Below are 23,243 nucleotides of genomic sequence, written 5' to 3'. Positions count from 1 at the left end.
TACCCAAGAGAGACTTTAAAGAAAACACACAAAACTTCATAATGCAAAGCAATGGCAGGTTTGGGTTAAAAAAAAAAAACTAAATGAAATCTTACATCATGAATAAGTTCTCCTTCCAAGAATTTAACAGGTTTTAGGGAAAGAAGGTGGTCAAGAAGAAATGCTTTTGGATCCTTTAATGCTCGTACAATGCATCTAAAAACAAAAAGAATTGTTTGTTACAATGTTTCTGAAAACAAGTTCTCCACAATAACTCACTCGTTTCATTGAACGGAATCATTCATTTCCATCTAAATCTGAATTCACAGAAATAAAAATCCAAGTGACTGAAAGATTAACTTTCTCAGATAATTGCGAAGGTGCTAAGTCTGGGTCACCTGGGAATATCAGACGGTTCCATGTAATAAAATTGCACCGAAAACAGCAGTTTTTAAAGAAATCGTGGAAAAAATGCTGCGGTGTGGTCCCTGCAACCCCTGGACCCATTATACCGCACAAAGGGAGCGGGGGACACCCCTGCAACCCTTGTTTGGTATAATGTAAACACTTTTACCGGGTCACACTACAGCCTTTTTGCTTCAAAGTTTCGGCGACCATATTACTGGATACCTATCAGACTATCAGAAAATCAATACAGGGGCCAGGAAACTTTAACATACTCCCAACTTTAGATTAGGTGCCATCTTTCATATGTCAGACATGGGCAAAAGGGCAGATTCCTGTTGCACTTATAGGTGCTGTGACCAATCCCAGGATGTCATCACTGCTTCTATGGGGGAAGGCCCTTCCCATTAGGCGAGGGAGGTGAGGCCGCTGCCGATAGTCCCCCTGGATGCGATACTCAGCGGCTGGATCACATGGGGAGGGAAATCCCCTATGGGACAAGGGATGGCACCTTGGGAGATACACAGTATAATTCCCCTACACCCTAACCTCCCTCACCCAGTTACCCTGCACAAGACAGAACCTCACATACTTCCATGTTTGTCTGCAAACAGTGTGACTTCCCTGAAGAAACACTGAAACGGGGAAGAACATGGAGTACAGGGACCACTATAATACTGGGACGAGGAAGAGCAACAGCCAAGTGAGTCACTACTGGGACGAGGAAGAAGAGCAACAACCTAGTGAGGAGTGAAGACCTCACTAGAGACGAGGAAGAAGCACAGATTCTTGTGGCATGTTCCGTAGAAACAAGGTGTGTGCACTAGATGCTATAGAAGAACAAAATACTTACCACTGGTAACATTTTTTCGACTGGATGTTCCTCCCACATATTCCTCATATTTAGATATCTTGCCTTCTAGTGGTAGCTGTTTGGAAAAAGAAATTCGGCACACGGCGCTGTACGTCGATGCGGTCGACTCAATGTCCCTTGAGGGCTTCCATCTCGGGGTCGACGACATCGCGGATATAATATATATGATACATATATGATACATTACTCACCGTAATCATATTTCTGATGCTTGTATCTGCTTAGATTCACATGCTGTGCATAGGCCGACATCTAGTGGAAGCTGCGGAGTATTGCAGTTTGTTTTTCGAAACTCGAAAATGGGCGTCGACACAGGGCGTGCCAGTAATACTATCCCTAGTGTGACGTCCACTGTACCCATGATCCCTCACGCGTGTAGGACCCTCAGATTGTACTTTTACTGACAAAAGGTAGCATGAGGAGAAGCGGGAGTGCAGATGATCCAAGCAGATATAAAGAAAGGTAAGACTACAAGCATCCATGCGCCTTCTCTCAGAGGGGAGGAAGGGTGGGTCGCATGTGCATCTAAGCAGATACAAGCATCAGAAATACGATTACGATGAGTAATGTATCCCTTATGAGGCTTGTGGAATCTGCTTAGATCACACGCTGTGCATAGATTAGCGAGCAGTACCTGAAGAAGGAGGTGGGATGTGAGAAGGGTCATGAGCAAATAAATGTCTTGGAACCGCTTGTCCCACTTGGGTATCTGTCTTGGAATGGGTGTCAATGCAGTAGTGCCGAGTAAAAGTGTGAATACAGCTCCAGGTAGCCGCTTTTCAAATGGTGTCAAGGGGGACATTTGCAATGAAAGCCAGAGTGGCCCCAATGCCTCTTGTAGAGTGGGCTCTTGGAGTGAAAGGCAGAGTTTTTTCAGAAAGGGAGTAACACAGCTGGATACAGTTAATAATCCACTTAGAGATGGCACCTTTAGAGATGCGATCCCCGTCTCTGCCTATAGCTAGGGAGACAAACAGTTGGTCTGTTTTCCTTAGCGGTCTGGTCTTGTTTACATAGTAGAGGACCGCCCTACGCACATCTAGGGTGTGTAGTTTCACCTCAGCCGAGCTCTGTGGGTCTTGGAAGAAAGCCGGAAGCTCGATGGACAGGTTCACGTGGAATTTAGAAATAAACTTAGTTGAGAACCTAGGGTGTGTGCGTAAAACCAGTTTATCTTTATGGACAGTAAAGCAGGGATCTTGCACTGACAGAGCCTGAATTTCACTGACTCTTCTTATAGATGTAATTGCTACTAAGAAGGCCGTTTTGTAAGTCAGGTGTTTGAGACTGCTTTTGTGCATGGGCTCGAATGGGGGGCACATGAGCTTAGATAGCACCACGTTAAGGTCCCATCACTACTGGTACTCTCCACCACGACACCTTGTTATGTGAAGTGGTGTATGCCGACAGAGCTGGCAGGTGTACCTTTAGTGAGTTAAAAACCAGTCCTGCATCCAAGCAGGTGGAGCATGTATGCAACAATAGTGGAAGGAGTGCAATCAACTGGGTTGACTTGTTTATTCTGGCACCAGATAACGAATCTCTTCCATTTGTCAAAGTAGCAGTGCCTCGTGTTTGGCTTCCTAGATTCTTTTAGGATGTCCATACACCTCTGTGGTAAATTGAGATGTCCGAACTCTATGACCTCAGGAACCATGCTGCCATGTTCATTGAGTTGGGTTGAGGATGAACTGTTTGACCTTGGTGCTGGAACAGTAGGTTGTACCAGGCCGGAAGTTTGATCGGTTCGCACAGGGCTAATCTGCGTAAGTGTGGGAACCACGGTTGTCTCGCCCACATGGGAGCAACCAGGACGAGCGTCATCGACTCTGTTCATCTTGTTGACCACCTTCCTGATGAGGAGTTGGTGGAAAAGCGTACGCAAACATTCCTGATCAGTTCATCCACAGGGCGTTCCCCTGGGAGTCTGGTTGGGGGAACCTGGATGCAAATCCTGGGCATAGTCCGTTTTCGCTTGTGGCGAATAGGTCTACAGTGGGGAAGCCCCACTGAGAGAAGATATCTTCTAAGACTTCTCTGAGTAGACACATTCGTGTTCTTCTGGGAGGGGGTCTCTGCTTAGAGCATCCGCTAGAGAATTGCGATCCCCTGCAACATGTTGCGATGACAGGAAGATGTTCCGTCTGAGTGCCCATTTCCAAATATTCTGGGCAAGCTTGGACAGATTTGGCGAACGAGTCCCTCCTTGCTTGTTCAGGTAAAACATGGCTGTAGTGCTGTCCGTCCGGATTTGCACTGACAGGTTTAGCAGGTAGGGCTCGAACGCTTGAAGCACTCTGAATACTGCCAGAAGCTCTAGCAGGCTGATGCGATTCTTGGCCACTGAGTGAGACCAGAGACCCCAAGCTGTGTGATGGAGATGGTGAGCTCCCCACCCTGTCAGGCATGCATCGGTTGCGAATACCGCCTGTATCTCGGGATCGTAAAAGGGTTTCCCCTTGGACAGATTTTCTCTTGTCCACTAGTTTGGGCTTTGTACAAGTGTTGGCGAAACGACCACTAGATCGTCCCACTGACCACTTGCCTGAGACCAATGTTTCGCCAACCATTCCTGCATGGGACGCATGCGCAGGCGCTCGTGGGGGACAAGGTAAATACATGACGCCATCATGCCCAGCAACCGCATTGCTTTGCGTACCGTTATCTGGAGACCGGACTGATATTGCAGAATTTGCAGCAGTATATTCCGAATTCTTTCCTCGGAAGGAAAAGTCAACCCCTCTTGAGTGTCTAGGATAGCTCCTAGGAACTGTTTGGAGGTGCTTGGCACCAGAATTGACTTTTTCTCATTTATTGAGAAGCCCAATTCGAAGAGGAGGTCGATAGTCCTTTGGATGTTTGTTCTGCAAATTACTGGTGTCTCCCCCGTGATGAGCCAGTCGTCCAGGTAAGGGTACACCGGAATTGCCTCCCTGCGTAGGTGTGCTGCCGCCACCGCCAGTACCTTGGTGAATACCCTTGGAGCCGAAGCTATCCCGAAGGGCAGTACCTTGAACTGGTAGTGCCGACTGTCCACCTTGAAGCGCAAGTACTTTGTGCGCTGGGAACATGGAAATATGAAAATAGGCATCTTTCATGTCCAATGTTGCCATGTAATCCCCCTTTTTTAGGAGGGGGATTACCTCTTGGAGAGTAGTCATGCAGAATTTTTGGGGCTTGACATACTTGTTTGCAGGCCGTAAGTCCAATACTGGGCGCATTGTCAAATCTTTTTTTGGCACAAGGAAGTAAGTTGAATAAATATCCTTGTTTACCTGGTGTCCCGGGACGAGTTCTATCGTGTCCTTTGCTAGCAGATTGACAATCTCCTCGAGGAGGACCTTCTGGTGTTCCAAAGAATGTATTCTTTGTCGTGTAGGATGTTTCCGGGGACGCTCTAACAGTTCTATGCAGTACCCAGCGGATACTGTGGACAGCACCCATCTGTCTGATGTGATCCCTTCCCAAACTTGGGTGAAGTAGGAAATGTGTCCCCCTACTGGGGTTGCGTGAGAAGGGACCCTGAACGGAGCGTCATTGTTTTGGTGGAGGCATGCCGCCTCCTTTACTGGGACTGCCTCTACCCTTACCACGTCCTCTTTTATTACCCCTGCCGTAACCCTGGGTAGACTGTTGGTTAATATTGTTCCACGGTGTACCCTGCCCCCGGGAATAGTTAGATCCTCTCTGGGAATTTTGGCCGTGTGGGCGATGAAAATTGCCATTCCCTCTCTGATTAGGGGGTTTGTTGGTTAGTTGGCCTAGGGATTTGAGTGTCTCATATTCGTCCTTGGCATTTTTCAGCGCGTCCTCGACCGCCTTACCAAACAACAGATCCGGCTCCACCGGTTTATCTAACAAAGATGCTTGGGTTTCAGCTTTGAATCCAGACTGCCGTAACCAAGCGTGTCTCTTGATAACAGTTCCTTCTCCTATCAATCTGCCGGCGTTATCCGCGGCATCAAAGGTTGCTTTTAAAATGCAACCGGACACTGCTCTTCCCTCCGCCGCACCTCGTGCCAACTGGCTCTTTAAGGGTTCTGGGGCAGAGTCTATGAGTGCCGCGACTTTTTCCCACTGATGGCAGTTGTAGCTGGCCAACAGGGTGGTGGAGTTGGCAATCCTTGCCTGGTGGCGGAAGTGGAGGCTACTTTCCTGCCCAAACCATACAGTTTCTTGCTCTCCTTGTCAGGAGGAGCTTCGGACGATGACAAGGGTGTTCCAGCCCTCTTACGGGTGTTAGTAACAACCAGGGAGTCCGGTTTCAGATGCCCCCTTATATAATGTGGGTCTGATTGGGCTGCCCTGAAAAGTTTCTCAATCCTGGGGTTCACTGCCCTGGTGAGGTTAGGATTTAAAAGTGAAGGGTCTATTCTTCTCTGAATAGACTTAAGGATAGGGATGGCCTGAGCAACAGGCCTCGTTTCTCCAACTAACTCTTCTGCGAAGTCCCTCTCCTCTTGAGCACCCTGGGTGTCAATGTGGAAATGTTCTGCCGCTCGGGACAGAACTTCATTCAGGAGAGGTTGATTGTCGACAGGGGAGTCGGTAATCGGGGGTTCTTTCTCTACCGGGGAATCTACTCTGTAGGTCTCCGGGTCTTCCTCTTCTTGGTCCTCATCATCATCCCCATAGTAGCCCGTATCAGTTTGCTCTTCCAACATGCCCAAATCTGGATCCTCACGAAAGGATGTATCCCCTCGATATTGGGAGTAGGGCTGTATATAGAAGGGGTCCGAAGACCGTGTTCGGGCTTCAAGCTGGACTTCTTACTTGGAGGTATTGGATCCTTAGAGCCTGAGGGTGCTGACCCGTCGGGAGTATAGGAGAGAAAGTGTTCAGGGTTCTTTGTGTAAAAATCTGCCAATGAAGACCTCCTTGACATAACCCTGTCTATGACATCACTAGACCATTCTCTAGAACTGGGAATGATCCTTTCTGGGGCTTTCGCCGCCTTATCCTGACTAGACTTACTGGTTTTAGCAGGTGTCCTTGGGATAACAGAGGACTGGGACTTGTCTGTCTGTTTATGAGGAGTGGGAAGTTTTTGAGGTGTGTGAGGAGGCTGAGAATGCTTCCTCTGTTTTCCCCCCTCCCCGTTGGCGGAAGGCTTTTTCCTGTTTTTTTGCCCCTCCGGAGCCTTCCGACGCCTGGCGTCGAGGTTCGGGGTGGTGTCCCTATATTTAGAACGTGGAGGTAGGGACTCGGGAGCCGCCGTTACGCGGTCTGCGGGCGCCGACTCATGGAGTGCGGTATGGGGATGGAAGTCGGCTTCGTCTTCAGACATCGAACTTCCGTTACACTGGGGAGCGAGGCACTCTTGGCAACAGTGGATGATTGCCTGGAGTCATGCGACAATCTAGATCGAGAACGCCCAGAGGACACTGATACGGACCGTTCTCTATATGCCTCTTTCCGAGAACTGGACGTGCGCGTTGAGTCTCGGTTGGACTTCATGTGCTTTGTGGAAGTGCTGTGGGTAGCGCTTGTGTCGCCGGACGACCTTCCGAGGTCAGGGACTTGTGCTCGGCTGTCTCTTGACGCCACGTTGCCCTCATCGTCTGAAAGTACGGCATTGCTGCCATCACTGAAGGCGCCCTCCGCTGCCATGGCCTCCTGACGCCTGGCGTGGTGGGCCCAACGCTTGATCGAACGGTCCTTAAGTGTTTTCGGTTTAAACCTACTACACGCTCTGCAGTTCGCCTCGGGGTGTTCCCTCGGCAAGCAGAGATTGCACGTGGCATGCCTGTCGACCCAAGGGTACTTGCGGTTGCACTTGAGGCAGAATTGGAAAGGGGTACCCTCCATACGCACCTTGTGGCAGCGGGCTAGTAGGTGTAGGAATATATAATAATGTACCTCTATACCAGAGAGTGTAGAGTATGTCCACCCCCCACTCTCGCTACTTGCAGGGCCGAGGCCAGAGGCCTTCCAAGGCCCAGGCCGAGACCCAAATCCGTAGTGCAGCGGTCGACGGTCGAATTCTTCTCCGGGCCGGCGTCGAGTGTGGAAGTTCGGTGACTCGACGTTGGGGTGGAGAAATGGGTAAATATAACAACATTTAGCAAAATTATTGCTAAGGCCATGGAACTCCGCGAAATGCTTCGACTAGTATGGCAGAAAAAAACAATCTGAGGGTCCTACACGCGTGAGGGATCATGGGTACAGTGGACGTCACACTAGGGATAGTATTACTGGCACGCCCTGTGTCGACGCCCATTTTCGATTTTCGAAAAACAAACTGTAATACTCCGCAGCTTCCACTAGATGTCGGCCTATGCACAGCATGTGATCTAAGCAGATTCCACAAGCCTCCGAAAAGAAAAAAAAATCTATCTATATATATATATATATATATATATATCTCTCTCATGTGCAGCGCCCGTTATCTTCAGTTCTATTTTTTACACCTTCCTTGTGCAGAATTACCATCATCAGTGTGTCCCAGACAGTATCAGACCGGGAAAGCACATAAGGTATTAGGCAAGACTTGATTAAGTAACCCTTGGGGATACTACACAACCCTTGACCTTAGGTAACCCATCTTTTGGTATAGGGCTGCACTATACAAGTTGGTAGTGTGAGCAGTCAGACCCATCTCAAGGGGGGTAAATGTGAGCTGTAGAGCTATAGCTTCGAAATCCACAAATACAAGTATTCAAATAACACTTACAATCAAGGTTTTCTAGTAAAATAATTATCTATTTATTTACTGTCAGTTTTAAATAAGCATTCTTTAAAAAGGGCAATGTGCAACAATAAAAAAAACACTTCAAAATACTTTCTCAGAATCAAGTCAAGCAAGTAGACACTCTTTAGAGATGCTCCATACACACTTCCTACACCCTGGGGTGACCTGGCTAACTAAGACAGTACTGGCATTTATATATCACTTTTTGTACTTGGTAAATTCTGAGGTTTATAGAAAGGAAAGGTTAAAAGAAGGAAAAAGGTTAAACAGATTCTCAGAGCATGGAAGCACTTTCAAATCTTTCAAATCTTCCAAAGTCATCTAGATAAAAACCTTTCCCAACAAATATTAAAGACCAATGTATCACCTATGAGGGTCAGTAAGAATCAAGGTCAATAGAGTAGAAGAGTCTGCAGGGAGCCAGGACAGCCAAAGTCAACTGGGACAAAGTCTATGGAGCTGAGGCACTTCTTAGATAGCAGAATGTCGTGCACAAAGTTAGAGAGTCTGTTGTAGAAAATCGCTGTTGGGCCACAAGCTGTTACACTTGTGAAGGTTAAGAGCTGAGATAAACTCTAGAAAAGCAGCTACGGCAAATCTCAACTGAGAAAAGCAAGCTATAGACAAAGAGGCAATTACAGAACAGTACCTTAGGTTAGAAGAAAGGTGAATCCAGCTGGCTTCTGTCTGGTTGCATGGATGCAGATCCTGTGTTCTTGGGCCTCATTTGTGGGGACAAGAGGGAGGACGTCTAGAGGACTCCTGCACAGCAAAGCAAAGGTCGGCGGCAGCTACAGGCTTTCAGGTCAGCGGCATTTCACGGTTTCAGCTACTGGCAAATAGCACCACCACAGATCTTGGACACTGGATGGGCTTCCTTCACTCCTTGAGTCCAGCACTCTGGTGAGGTGACTCGAGCTTGGGTCGTCCTGCTTTGGCAGGGTCCTCAGGATCTTCCTGGAGCTTTGGTCCGGCATAAGACGTTGCACTCGACTACGATCACTCGACTACGGATTTCTCAACCCCTGGCACTCGGTTCCAGCAGCAGCAAAGACGTACAGCCAATTGGGGAGGGTCCCTCAGCATAGTTCGTCACGGAGTTAGTTGGTCCCACTAACCCTAAGGGAAGAAATCGTCCTTTCCGGACCTTCTCTAGTCGATTAGGAAAGGGAGCTTCAGCACAGTAGCAGGGCTTCACCAGGCAGTTCAACAGACCAGGAGGATGCAGCAAGCTTCTCTTCACGATTCCTTCTTCAGATATTTCTTCCAGTGGTCGACTCAGTCTTCAGTCCAAGAAGCCTCACCTTTTATGCAGGTTTCTCCCATTCATGCACAGCCTACCTGTCACTCACAGAAGCGGGGACCTGTCCTGCAAGGACAGCCAGCCAGCCAGCCAGCCAATCAAGACTGGGTGCATTCAGGCAACCCTGGGGACAAAGGACAGGGGTGTTTCTGGAGCCAGAGGCGGGTTTCAGCACTGAAGCCCGCCAAAGGCAAAATGAAAAAAGGGCTCAAACTTGGTTTGGTGCGCAGAGCAAAATCCAAGACAAACCTCACAAACAAGAAATGGTGAAAAAAAGAAGACTGGGCCATTTTGACAAAATGGGCACCCATGGGTGCTATGCTGCAGCTGAGGATTCAGACTGTGGTAGAAACACACAATGGTAGAAAAATTAAACCACTGCCATCAACCATTTAAAGTAGTGAGGGTAACACATTTTTACATGAGTAAGTAGGAAAAGGGGCTAAGTAACCCCCCCAGCACTCCACATAAACTGGGGTGTGCTGGACCTACAAAGAGAAAAAGGTAAGTAAAGTCAATATCACTTTACTATTCTTGGGAACTGTAGTATGCCCAAGAAAGGCTATTTAAACCTTGTGAGAAATCTAAAGGATTTATCTGCGACACTAAACTGAAGGTGCTGTGCGTCACCATACAAAACGTAGATGCCTAAGGAGTTCGTCAGACTCCAAAAACAAAAAGGAAATATAAAATCCAAATCAGATCAAAACACATGAGATAGTGAGAAAAAGGGCTCACTCACTCCAGGGTTAAAATTAAAAAGTCCTGAAGTCCAGCAAAGGAGCTGGGTGTCTCTAAGGTGGGAGGAATTAAGCACTAAAATGAAAATTCTCCCTAACAGGTGTAATGCACAGAATTTCTACTTTGGGGTAGGCTAGGAGGAGCGATGAGGAATATGTGGGAGGAACATCCAGTCGAAAGAACGTTACCATGGGTAAGTAACGTGTTCTTGTTGGGGACAATTCTCAGAAATGTGCTACTTCCCTCCACCTTAGAGACCCCCACCAACTTTGCTGGTTTTTGTGGACTTTTTTTTTTTTTACCTGGAGGTAATGAGGCCCTGTTTTCCCCACTCCCTCATGCATTTTAATGTGATTTCTGAACTTTGTGTTTCTTTTGACTATGGAGCCTTACAAACTCCGTAGGCATTATCTTTTACATTGTGTCACACAGCACCTACAGTGCAGTGGCACAGGGAAGTCTTTCAGATTTCCCAAGGTTTAAATACCTTCTCTGCGATAAACTACTGTTTCCCAGAGCAGTAAAGTGAAATTGACTTTACTTACATTTGTCACTTTCTAGACCCAGCACACACCATCTTACAATAGGGTGCTGGAGGGGTTACCTAGTATCCCCTTTTGTCTAGCTTCTCATGTAGCATTTTTAGGTTACCTTTTCCTCACTGAATGGCCGGTGGCAGTGGTTTCGTTTTTTTTTCTACCATGGTGTGCATTTACAGCGGGCTGCGTTCGTAGGTGGTCTTTTTTTGCCATTTCTTTGTGGAAAGGTCCTTCTTGAGATTTACTCTGCGCGCCAAACCAGGCTTGGTCCCTTTGTTCGTTTTGTCTTTGGCGGGATTCCCGAGTGAAGCCCGCCACTGGCTCCAGGGTGTTTGGGATAGGCAGTAACTGAGGAAGTTGCCCGAAACTCCCTGTGCTTAGTCTCTTAGGAGACCCAAATGCACTCTGTGATGATTGGCCAGTTGACTGTCCGGCAAAGACAGCCACCCTGCTGGGTGACTGACAGCTAGGCTGGAATGAAAGGGAGAGAACTGAATAAAAGGCGAGTCTTTTGGCTTGGAAGGCAGAGTCGACCACTGGACGAAGGAACCGAAGAAGAACTTGAAGAGGACACCTGCTGCAACTACGGGACCATTGGTTTGCCCAGTGAAGCCCTGCTGCTGTGCTGAAACGCCAAGTTCGCATCGACAGAGAAGCCCCTGCAAGGACGGCTTCTCCTCTTGAGTTGGTGGAACCAATCAACTCCAAAGTAAGCCACCTGGACATCCTTCTCGGAGCTAGTGAAATTTCCACAGAGCTGCTGCTGGAAACCATATATCCAGGGAGACCACCACCAGATTGTGTGCTTTGCTTTAAGTTGGCCAAGGGCTCCAGGAAGATCCACTGGACTCCCAGGAAGCAGGACTGACCGAGCCTGAGCCCCCTCAACAGAGTGCGGGACCCCAGAAGCAAGGAAAGTGCTTCGATAGCCAGGAACCGCGGTGTTGCTATTTGGGGTAGACGCGAGGAGCTGAAACGCTGAACAGCCACTGAAAGTGAAGTTTGCCGGTTGCAAGTTTTGACCGTTCCAATGCAGTGCGGGAGTCCTCAACGTCCTCTCTCTTGTCCCTACGACTGAGGCCCAGGAACAGTGAGATCTGCAGAGCTGCACAGGAACAGGAGTCATCTGCTGCATCTTTTCCCCATTTTAAAGGTACTATACAAAGTCTAAGAGAACTTACCTCTTGCTGTAGAGTTGCCTGCATCTTCTACTACTCACAAGTCTAAAGAAAAGAAACGCCCCGTTGTCGCGCTTCGTTATTTCTAGATGTTGGCAAAAAGTAAGTAGATTGGAGTTTAGATGGCAGAGAAAGGATTTATTTCTTTAGGCGGGAACACATATTTTAATCAAGAAATCAGTTTACCACATTTTGAAATACAACACAAAAAATTGAGCTCACAAAAAAGAAAATTCTTTAAGTAACACAAGTTTGTTTGTACTAAGTTACTCTCACTTAGTCTCCTTAATACACTTCTCCTTAAGTTCACAAGTTGAAATAGGACTTGGTGCCAAATGTCCAAATATGGTGCAAATGTTTGTGACAAAATCTTTAAAAGACACAAGTTAGTTTGTACTAAGTTTCTTTCACTTAGTTTCCTTGAATATAGTTCTTGTGTGGACATACGTTTCTTTCACTTATTTCACCTAGTCTGAGTTCACAGATTGAAATACGGCTTGGTGCCAGATATCCTTGTTTTCCTTGATTGTTATTGTCACTTGATCTACGAGGTTGCTGATGTTTGATTCAAGGGAAATTAGCTCTGTGGTTGGCTAACAGCTTGTGGCCCTACATTGATTCGTTTTTTTCTTCTTCTTCAAAGACTTTAAAACATTGTGCAAATACTTATTCTACTTACCTGCAAAAAAGAGCTTCAGCTCATATAGACTTCTGCCCATTGACTTTGGCTTAGCCCGTTTCACTGAATGACTCTTATTGGAGGATCTGAAAGTATTTGCCTGCTTAAGAATAATTGTGGTATCTTGTTTGCTCTAATAACCTTTTCCTTTGACTTGTTCTTAAACTAATTCTGAATGCCAACAGTAATAAATGAATGTCAACAGCACCCTAACTATTGAAGTCACCTGCGGGTGTAGGTCTCTGCTGTATGCCACCCAAAATGGGAATTTACTGATTCAGAACTGAGTGTGTATAGTTTTGAAGTATATTTGTGTGGTGTTTTACAGTGCTCCCTTCTGAAGAAGGCTTACATTAACTGACTGGAAAATAAATTAATCATTGTTTTATCAAGAAACCCTGTGTGTGTTCGTTTGAATACTTGTCACTGTGAACCTCTGTACAACTCCCTTACAGCTCACATTGACCCCTCTTGAGATAAGCCTGGCTACTCGTCCACACTACAAACCTGTGTAGTACAGACATACCAAAGGTTGGGTTGCTATTGCCAGGTGGTCAGGGTTGTTGTAGTGCACCCTATGGGTACTGCACACAATCTTGCCTAACAGTCCTAGCCCAATCCAAGCAAATAGGATCATGGATTTCCTGAACTTTCTCAACATCCCGATTATGTGAGGAATGACGGGCACTGGAAGAAACATGTACAAAGTGGAAATTCCCATTCCACTATGAACGCGTCCACTAGATTTCCTCTTGGGTGAAATTCCCTGGAGCAGAACAGCTCACACTTCCGGTTTACACTGGTCGTGAACAGATCCACTTGAGGGGTTCCGCCAAAGAGCTCTTGAAGGCATTCCTGAGCTAGCTCCCACTCATAGGAGACTGTATTCTGCCTGCTCAGAGCATCCGCCACTGTGTTCTCATCTCCAGCTAGGTGAACTGCTGCTAGGGAGATTCTTTTTGGAATTGCCCAGAACCAGAGCTACATTGCCTCTGCACAGTAGTAGTGACCCTACACCACCTCTCTTGTTAAAGTGGTACATGGCCACTGTGTTGTCGGTCATTATCAGGACATTCTTTCCACACACACAGGGCAGAAAGGCCTTCAGCGCAAGTCTGATTGCTCTCAGCTCCAAAAGATTGATGTGTAGTTTGGATTACAATGGAGACCAATGACCGCTGACTGTCCGATCGTTGGCTCCACATCCTGTGCGGCTTCCCCAACGATGGTCATCTCCGGCCATGGTTGGCAAAAGGGTTCTCCCTTCAAGATGTTGTCTTCGCAGGCCCACCACAGGAGATCCTCTGCGACCCTGCTCGGGACCTGAAGCAGATCCAACATCTTGCCGAGAACTGAAACCACTGTGTCCTGAGAGCCCATTAGCCTCTGGCAGCAGGAGAAGGCAGGATGCAACAAGGCCGAGTGACCTCAAAAAGTCTAAAGCAGGAACACGCTGGCATTCTGGAATTTTGACCTCAAAAAGTCTAAAGCGTGATGACGCTGAGCACTCTGGAATTTGATGACCATCTGCAGAATGTGTTCAGACCCCAACCTCGGCTGGCAAGGCTTTTCCAAGGGTGCGTCCAGGACTGCTCCGATAAATTGGAGCCTTTGAGATGATATCATGTGTGACTTCTTGAAATTGAGGGAGAATCCCAGTTTGTGGAGAGAGTGGTAGGTTATGCTGATATGTTCATGGAGCTGTTCAGGAGAATGAGCCCTGATCAGCCAATTGTCCAGGTAGGGATGGACATGAATCTACCCCCCCCCCCCTCCTGAGACTCGCTGCCACCACCGCCATTAACTTGGCGAAACTCAAAACTGATCATGAGAACCACTAACTGCGAACCTCAGGTACTTTCTGTGCTTGTGATGGATAGGCACATGAAGGTAAGCATTCTGAAAGTCCAATGACACCATCCAATCCTGAAGCTGGAGGGCCTGAAGGATCGCAGAAAGGGTGATCATCTTGAACTTGTCCTTGCTGAGGATCTTGTTCAAGCATCTCATTTCCAAGATGGGTCTCAATCCTACATCCTTTTTGAGAATTAGGAAATAAGGAGAGTACCACCTTTTGTTACTCTCCATTACAGGTACTGGTTCTATAGCATATTTCTTTAGAAGGCTCAAAATATCCTGCACAAGGACCGGATATGGAACTTTGTATGAGTGGCTCCTGGGTGGATGATTTTGAGGCCTTTTTAAAAGGGGAGGCAGTAACCCTGTGTTAGGACAGTTTTTATGAAGTCCAACTAAGGGCTTAGTAAAACCATTCAAATGAGGCAGTACAAGACTGCAGAATAAGGCTGTTAGGCAAAGTTTGAATGCAGTACCCTCTGGGAACACTACAAACAACTAGGACTACAGGTATAGGCAACCCAACCTTTGGTATAAGATTGTACTACACAGTTTTGGTAGCGTGTTGAGCAGGCAGGCTTATCTCAAGAGGGGAAATGTGAGCAGTTGTGGAGTTACACAAAGATTCACAGTTACAGTTATTCAAATAAACTCTTACACTCAAGGTTTCTTGCATAAACAATTATTAATTTGTCAGTCAGTTCTAAAGCCTCCTTTAGAAGGGAGCAATATAAAAGTAACACACAATTACACTTCAATACTTACACTGAGCTTCTGAATCAGACCAGACCCTTTTGGGATGGCCCACAGAAAACCTACACCCACAGGTAACTTCAATAACAAGGGTGCTGGGAACATTATCTTACGGTTGGCATTCAGAACACTCTTAAAAGTTGGTAAAAGGCAAAGGTTATTAGAACACAAGAGATCACCAATATTCTTAAGCAGGGCAAATACATTCAGGCGCTCTTAGACGAGTCATAATTCAATAGGCTAACCCAAAGTCAATGGGCAAAAGTCTTTGTATAGGATGCAGCACTTCAAGTAAGTAAATGAAAAAGTGTTTGCACAAGTTCTTAGGGGTTGCTGATGAAAAGAAGAATACAATGTAGGGCCACAAGCTGATTAGACTTGTGAGTTGTTGAAGTTACAGCAAGTCTCTTAGACCTGTTTTACAGTACCTTATAAGAAAAAGATGCAGCTGATGACATCTGTTCCTGTGCAGCTCTGCAGATCTCACTGTTCCTGGGCCTCAGTCGTGGGGACAAGAGGGAGGACGTCGGGGGAATCCTGCAATGCACTGGGACGGTCACAACTGGCAATCTTCACTTTCAGTGGCCGTTTCCTGTTTTAGCTCCTTGCATCTACCGCAAATAGCAACAACCCGGTTCCTGGCTGTTGAGGTGGACTGTTGTTGATGGGGTCCCGCACTCTCTTGAGCGGGCTCAGGCTCGGTCAGTCCTGCTTCCTGATTATCTTCCAAAAGCTCTAGGCAAGCTTAAAAGCAACACACACTATCTGGTGTTCCTCTCCCTGGCTATTGGTTTTCCAGCAGCACTCTGTGGAAATTCAACCGGCTCCAAGGTGGATGTCCAGGTGTCTTACTTTGGAGTTGATTGGTCCCACCAACTCAAGCGGAGAAGTCGTCCTTGCAGGGGCTTCTCCGTCGATGCAAACTTGGCAATGCAGCAGGGCTTCACCGGGCAAACCAACGGTCCAGGAGTTGCAGCAGGCGCCCTCTTCAAGCTCTTCTTCGGTTCCTTCGTCGAGTGGTCGACTCTGCCTTCCAAGCCAAAAGACTCACCTTTTATTCAGTTCTCTCTTTCATTCCAGCCTAGCTGTCACTCATCCAGCAGGATAGCTGTCCTTGACGGACAGTCAGCCAGCCAATAACCACAGAGTGCATATGGGCCTCCTCGGAGACTATGCACAGGGAGTTTCAAGCACCTCCCTCACTCCCTTCCTACCCCAGACTCTCTGGAGCCAGAGGCGGGTTTCACTCCTGAATGTCAGCCAAAGGCGAAATTAAGAAAGAGACCAAACAAGGTTTGGCGCGCAGAGAAAATCTCTAGAAGGACCTTTCCACAAAACTGGCGAAAAAAAGAAGGTCGGGTCATTTTGTCAAAGATGGCTCTGCGCCATTTTGAAAAAGATGGCTTCCGCGGTTGCTTTACCGGAGCAGCGAACGCAGCCTGCGGTAAAGATATACCATGGTAGTTCCAACAAAACCACTGTCACCAGTCATTCAGTGAGGAAAGGGCAACATAAAATGTTACACGAGAGCTAGACACAGGGGATACTAAGTAACCCGTCCAGCACGCTATTGGAAGATAGCGTGTGCTGGGTCTAGAAAGTTACAATGGTAAGTAAAGTCAATTTCACTTTACTGCTCTGGGAAACAGTAGTTGATCCCAGAGAAGGTTTTTAAACCTTTGAGAAACCTGGAAGACTCCCCTGTGTCACTGCACTGAAGGTGCTTTGTAACAACGTAAACAATGATGCCTATGGAGTTTGTCAGACTCCACAACCAAAAGTAACACAAGTAAAATTCACACATAAATACATGAGAGAGTGGGAAAAAGGGTTTCACTCTCTCCAGGTTAACAAAATCAAGTCCTCAAAATCCAGCAAAGTTGCTGGGGGTGTCTAAGGTGAAGGGAATTAGCACATTTCTGAGAATTCTCCCCAACAGAAAGGATCTTTGGATCCCTTTTACATTTTATTCTGATAAGCCAGCACACCCCACCTTATGTGGAGTGCTGGGGAGATGCAATGCATCCCCTTTCACACTAAAACTAACAATTATGTTACAGTGACAAGCTTACCTTAAATGACTGGTGGCAGTGATACCTTGTATTAATTTGGTGCACCTTTACCACAGGCTGTGTTCACAGCTGCAGTAAAGGAACCCAAGGGCGTCCATTTTTACCAAAATGGCCCTGGTCTTCTTTTTTCGCCATTTTAGTGTTTCTTGCCATTTCTTGTTCCTTCCCCTGACATCCAGGGCGGGAAATTCCTTTGTGTGATTTTTGTCCCCTGTACTCCCCGCCCAGGCTCCAGTTTGTGTGTGAGAGCAGGAAGTGAGGGAGGAGTCCAAACTCCCCAGCCCTTTGTCTTACGCCTTGCTTGAATGGGGACAAATCCGAGTGGGGGGCTGGCTGTCCTGATTGGACAAACAGACTGCCCCTTCTTGTAAAATGCGGGGAGACAATGCAGAGGTTGTGCGGTAATTCCTGATAAATACTGCGAACCTGGAAGCTGAAGACATGTCGACCGACCACTGGAACTTAAACCGAAGAGGATGATGAAGGAAAAGTGGCGGAAATGATTTCCAGCGACCGGAGAGCCTGCTGTGTGACCAGAGCCTGCTGTAGCCCTTCCTTCCAATCGACCTGGTGACTCTGAAAACGACGACCCAGAGACTGGTGAGGCTCACTAGACTCAAGACCTGCATTTTGTGCCATCACATGCGTTGTTACAATACCCCAATACCCTGGGACCTCAAGCCATCGTGTGGTGCACGGTCTTCCGAATTCCGAATCTCACTGAAACTTTGTGGGCATCCTGGAGGATCTCCAGAGACATGAACATCTGAAAACTCCCCTCACCAGAGTGCTGGACCTTTAAAACGACGAGAATTCAACCGCGATTTTCTGTCTTCTTCTGTGCTCCTTGAAAAGGCACCAAATCCGCAGAACCGCATTCAGCCACGAGGGAAACCTTGCCTAGAGCCTTTATCGATCCCTACTGAAAAGTCCCTTCTGAGGTCTTGTTTTCAGTCTTCACGAAAAGGAATCAACTGACCGGGTATTTGGCTGCAGATCCTGAAGTACTCCTGCTGCAAAATTTTCTTCAATGCTGAGGTACTGTGTTGGCTTGGGTATGTACTTACCGTAAGCCTGTTAGGATTTCTGTGTAGCTGTGGGTTGTTTTCTGTGACGAGGAGGCCTCTCATCTAGTGCACCCAGTCCCACTGCTAGAATCCTGCTAGGGTGTTTTCTGCAAAGCCCATGGACCCTCTTCTAACTCTAAAGTAAAGTACTCACCTGTTTGCCCAGTTTTCTTAAGAAACTCAGACGTTTGCTACTAAAGTACCTATTCTGACACTGCCTGTTGGTCACTAGTCCTAGTGACCCCCCCTTCTGCCACTGAGAACACTCATGCTCCAAGAATAAGGGAAAGACTTTCAAGTGATTGGGACTTCTGCTTAGAAAAGAATATAAGTGTTTAAAAGTTGCTTACTTGTAATGAGTTGGTTGGTAACTGTAATTCTAAGACTGAACAGTTACAAAAGTTCTTAATGCTCTTGAATGTGTGATGCACTATTCTTAAAAGTATGGTTAACATCTTTTCTTCCTTAGCAACTGATTTGCCAGTATAAATAGAAAGTAGATGTGAAGGTATTTTACTCATGTGATTAGGTTGTGCCTCTTCCCAAAAGTAAAGTGTTGGTACCACCATATTAGTCCTTTGAGGATAATGGTATGAGTGTCCCCCAACTGGGTCTTGCTTCCCCTGACTTAGTGCTAGCCTGTCCAGAATAAGTCTACATTAGGTTGTTGGCTACCTAGAATAACTGAGTCATTCAGTAAAGTGTGACATTAGGTTTTACTTTCCCCTTCATTGTGAGGTAAAAAAGTATGTGGGTTTTAGTTACCTTGTTAGCTGTTTGCCATCCAAAATAAGTTACAAGAGTTACTGATTACCTCAATCAGGGGTCCCGGATTTCAAAAGCACCTGTAATGGTATATTACATCCTTAGGTTTTACTCACCTAGTATAACTGTGTCATCACAAAAGTAGTTATAGGTTTTTACTGCACCTAGAATAAGTGTTCCACTATTCACCAAAAGTATATTGTTCAGTGACTGATTAAGTGATTTGTACTGAGAATCATTATACAACTGGAAGTGTCCACTGCCCTTGCATTACTGAATGTAATTGTAAAAAGTAACCATTGGTTTTTACTCCCCAAGAATAGGCTTGGCCTATACTGAATGTGTATGAAAAGGTTTTGACTTTCCTAGAACTACTGTTAGGTACTTCAAATAAGGTCTATACTTGGGTCTGTGTACTTTCAAGAATAGTGTTGTGTTTTTATAATTGTGATTTTGTATAATGTGTTAGTACTTACTTACCCCATAGATTTATCTGGACCTACTTGTATTTAAATTAATCCTTTATTTGCACATACATAGTGTTTCAGTGTTTCTTTGGACCATTGGTATTACAATTTCACTTGTACTGATTCTACAGCACTCTCTCCCTCCTGGCTGCTCTGTCTACGCTACCATGAACTCAGGTAGTCCAGCCTTATGCTAAGAGTGGAGTCTTGTACTGCCTCAGTTGAATGGTTTTACTAAGCCCTTAGTTCGACTTCATAACTACTGTCACAACATTCCTGAAACTGAATAAGTAACCTAGTTTACTACTAAGCTGTAAGCCCTCTTGTCACATGCACCCTGCTACCTCAGGGTCTGGCACGCACAATAAATAAACAAACCAATAGGGTCTGCTTACCTTGAATTACATACGGTCCTTCTAAAAGTTCACCAATGTGGTTTTACGCCCCTTGAATAGCATACTGCCATGCCAAATGTGTAAGACTAGGTTTTACTCACCTTTAACTGCATTTATAGGATGCCTGATGACCACGTGTGTGAGAGGTACAGGTTTCCACCTCACATAATACTCGACTTGGTCAGTGAGTGGGAGGATGACCTCACATCACCCACCCTGTGCTCCCAAGCACTCAGCCCCGGGGAGAAGCTCCTTAATGTACTGCACTTCTTGGCCACGGGATCATTTCAGCGGACAAGTGCCATAGTGGGGGGGGGGGGTGTGTGTCACAGGCCACGCAGTCACGCTGCCTACACCAGGTCTTTAGATTATGACAAACTAATCAGGTGACCAGTGTGCCTTTTTTTATGGTTGCAAACAAAACATATGTATTTGAAAGTCATAAATTAAAGCAGATCATGCAATTATGAAGATGATTTGCAGCAATTTCACATCACAGTACCTGTGTGCATCAACCCGCGCCTGGGAGGCATTGTCTTCCGTGTAGCTTCCCAAGAGTTCAACCATGACCTTAGCAGCAGAATCGCTGAAAGAAAAATCATAACGTTGCATAAGCTACAAAGACTTGACCAAAACGCTGTAAAGTTAATGTTGAAATGAAATTGTACCTGAGAGCGTTTTGATGTTCCGAGCTAATTGAAAAGGGTAAATGAGTTAAAGGGTAAATTAGTCAGATGAAATATTAAATAAACTTTCTCGTACAAGAGTATATCTTCCCCTTTTCAGATAGTTTGAGGAACTCAGTAAAGAGGTCTGTACCTGGTTTTATTTAATGTCACAAAACAATAACATTGTAAAGTAAATTCATTTAATAAGATAGAAGAACAAGTTACTTCTTACCTTGTAACGTTCTTTCGACGGGATGTTCCTCCGACGTATTCCTCATCTTAGATCTTAGATATCTCCTTCCAGCTCTGCTGGCCTCGGAAAATTTTTTCTCTAGAGGGCGCTGCGCGTCGACGTCCTCCGAGTCGATGTCCCTCGACAGCCGCCGTATCGACGTTCGACGTCATCCTGCCTATAAAGGCTGCGCGCAGCGTCCGTTGCTCAGTTCCGTTTTGTAGCCCACAGTATTACTGTCTGGACTAGACTAATCACCCTGAAGGAGCGTAAGCTGCAACAACAAGGGAAGTAGAACTGCGGGGATGGATGGGAGGGTCGATGAGGAATACGTCGGAGGAACATCCCGTCGAAAGAACGTTACAAGGTAAGAAGTAACTTGTTCTTCGAAGGGATTGTGTCCTCCGACGTATTCCTCATCTTAGATAGGCTCCCATAGCAGTATTCTATATTCGGAGGAGGGAGTACTGACTTCACGCTGTCTTCTATTGATGAATAGAATGCAGTACAGCCCTTCCAAACGTAGTCTCTTGACTGGAGGAGGAATCCAGATTGTAAAAACGTGTAAAGGTATGGACAGACGACCATGTAGCGGCCGCACATATGTCTTTAACCGGCACGCCTCTTTTGAGGGCCGATGAAGCTGCAATACCTCTGGTCGAATGAGCCCTAAGGTTTTGAGGGGGCTCTTTCCCTGCCAGTTTATAACATTCCAGAATGGCTAGAATGATCCATCTGGAAATGGTCTGCTTAGTTATTGGTAACCCCAGCTTGTGACCTGTGTAACCTACAAACAGCTGGTCTGCCTGTCTTATCCTGGCTAGTCTACTAATGTAAAAACTTAAAACCCTCCTAGGGTCTAGTCTGTGTAACCTCTCTTCCTCTTTCCCCGGGTGAGGAGGAGGATAGAAAGATGGTAGGGTAATCTTCTGAGTGATATGGAATTCAGAAACCACCTTTGGGAGGAAATTAGGCTTCACTTGCAGGACAACTTTGTCTTTGTGAAAGATTGTATGAGGGGGTTTACAAGAAAGAGCTTGTAATTCGCTCACCCTTCTAGCAGATGTAAGTGCTATTAATAAAACAGTTTTAAGGGTAAGTAATTTTAACAAACAAGAATGGAGAGGTTCGAAAGGTGTACCCATCAGGAAAGTTAGTACTAAGTTTAAATCCCATAGGGGAACTTGGAATGGTCTTGGGGGGATAAACATTGGTTAACCCCTTTAGAAACTGTATTACCAAGGGTAATTTGAAATAGGATGGTTCTTCCGCAGTACGCTTAAAGATGGATAGCGCTGCGAGATAGCCCTTAATGGTGCCAATTTGAAGGCCTGAATTTGCCAAATATAGTAGGAAGGACAAAACCATTGGTGTACCACATGAAAATGGGTCGATATTCTGTTCTCGACACCAGCTGCAAAATCTGTTCCAACGGCAGCGGTATAAAGACTTTGTTGCTGGCCTCCTTGCCGAAAGCAACACCTCCATAACATCATCAGGGAGGTCCCAATCCTTGTACCTCAGCCGTTCAGAAGCCAAGCGTGAAGGTTGAGGGTGTTGATGTCTGGATGGAGAACCTGACCTCCCTTCTGTGAGAGTAGGTTCTCTCTGAGTGGAAGTCGAATTGGAGGGCAGATGGACAAGTCTAGAAGGTCCGGGTACCACGTTCTCCTGGCCCAAACCGGGGCAATTAGGATCATGGTTCGCCGGAATCTTCTCAACCTCCTGATCATTTGAGGAATGACAGGGACCGGTGGGAACGCGTACAGAAGCGGAAACTCCCAGTCCACTATGAACACGTCTCCCAGAGCTCCTCTCGGAGGAAATTCCCTTGAGCAGAACAGGTCGCATTTCCTGTTTAGGCTGGTAGCGAACAGATCTACCTGAGGGGTTCCCCAAAGGGCGAAGATCTCTTGAAGGACTTCCTGAGCTAGCTCCCACTCGTGGGAGACTGTGTTCTGCCTGCTCAGAGCGTCCGCTGTCAAGTTCTTCTCTCCGGCTAGGTGAACTGCCGATAGAGAGATTCCTTCTTGGATTGCCCAAAACCAGAGCTGCATCGCCTCTCTGCACAGGGGTAGTGATCCTACGCCTCCTCTTTTGTTGAGGTAATGCATGGCCACCGTGTTGTCCGTCATTATCAGGACGTTCTTCCCTTGTACAGCTGGCAGGAAAGCCTTCAGCGCAAGTCTGATGGCTCTCAGCTCTAACAGGTTGATGTGTAGTCTGGACTCCGATGGAGACCAACGACCGCTGATGGTCAAGTCGTTGGCGTGGGCTCCCCACCCCGTGAGTGAGGCATCCGTGACTACTGTCATCTCCGGCCAGGGTTGCCAAAACTGTTCTCCTTTCAGAATGTTCTCCTGACAGGCCCACCACTGAAGGTCTCGAGCCACCCTGCCGGGAACCTGAAGAAGATCTGTCATTCTCCCTGAGAATTGTGACCACTGAGTCCTCAGTGCCCACTGGAGGGATCTCATTCTCAGGCGAGCCTCTGGCACAAGGAAAATGCAGGATGCCATGAGGCCTAGCAACCTCAAAAAGTCGAAGGCTGGGAGACGTTGGGCATGCTGGAACTTGG

General features: G+C 46.7%; 1 protein-coding gene across 2 annotated transcripts in view; it reads right to left on the bottom strand.

Moving 5' to 3' along the window:
• Window positions 1–23,243, bottom strand: part of EIF3M (eukaryotic translation initiation factor 3 subunit M) — a 219,293-nt gene that overhangs the window by 73,980 nt on the left and 122,070 nt on the right. Inside the window, exons 6-8 of one of the 2 annotated variants that reach the window (XM_069623566.1) lie at window positions 20,434–20,457; window positions 20,268–20,351; window positions 96–195 (exon numbers count right to left, since the gene is read on the bottom strand). In XM_069623566.1, the coding sequence (XP_069479667.1) occupies window positions 96–195; window positions 20,268–20,351; window positions 20,434–20,457 (208 nt within the window). The remainder of the gene's footprint in view (window positions 1–95; window positions 196–20,267; window positions 20,352–20,433; window positions 20,458–23,243) is intronic. The other variant, XM_069623567.1, reaches the window with a different exon arrangement.

This window comes from Ambystoma mexicanum, chromosome 11 (genome assembly GCF_040938575.1).
Source record: "Ambystoma mexicanum isolate Mex_15411 chromosome 11, UKY_AmexF1_1, whole genome shotgun sequence".
In the NCBI taxonomy this organism is placed as follows: domain Eukaryota; kingdom Metazoa; phylum Chordata; class Amphibia; order Caudata; family Ambystomatidae; genus Ambystoma; species Ambystoma mexicanum.
Note: the sequence above shows the minus strand (reverse complement) of the source record. Positions and strands in the feature narration are given on the sequence as shown.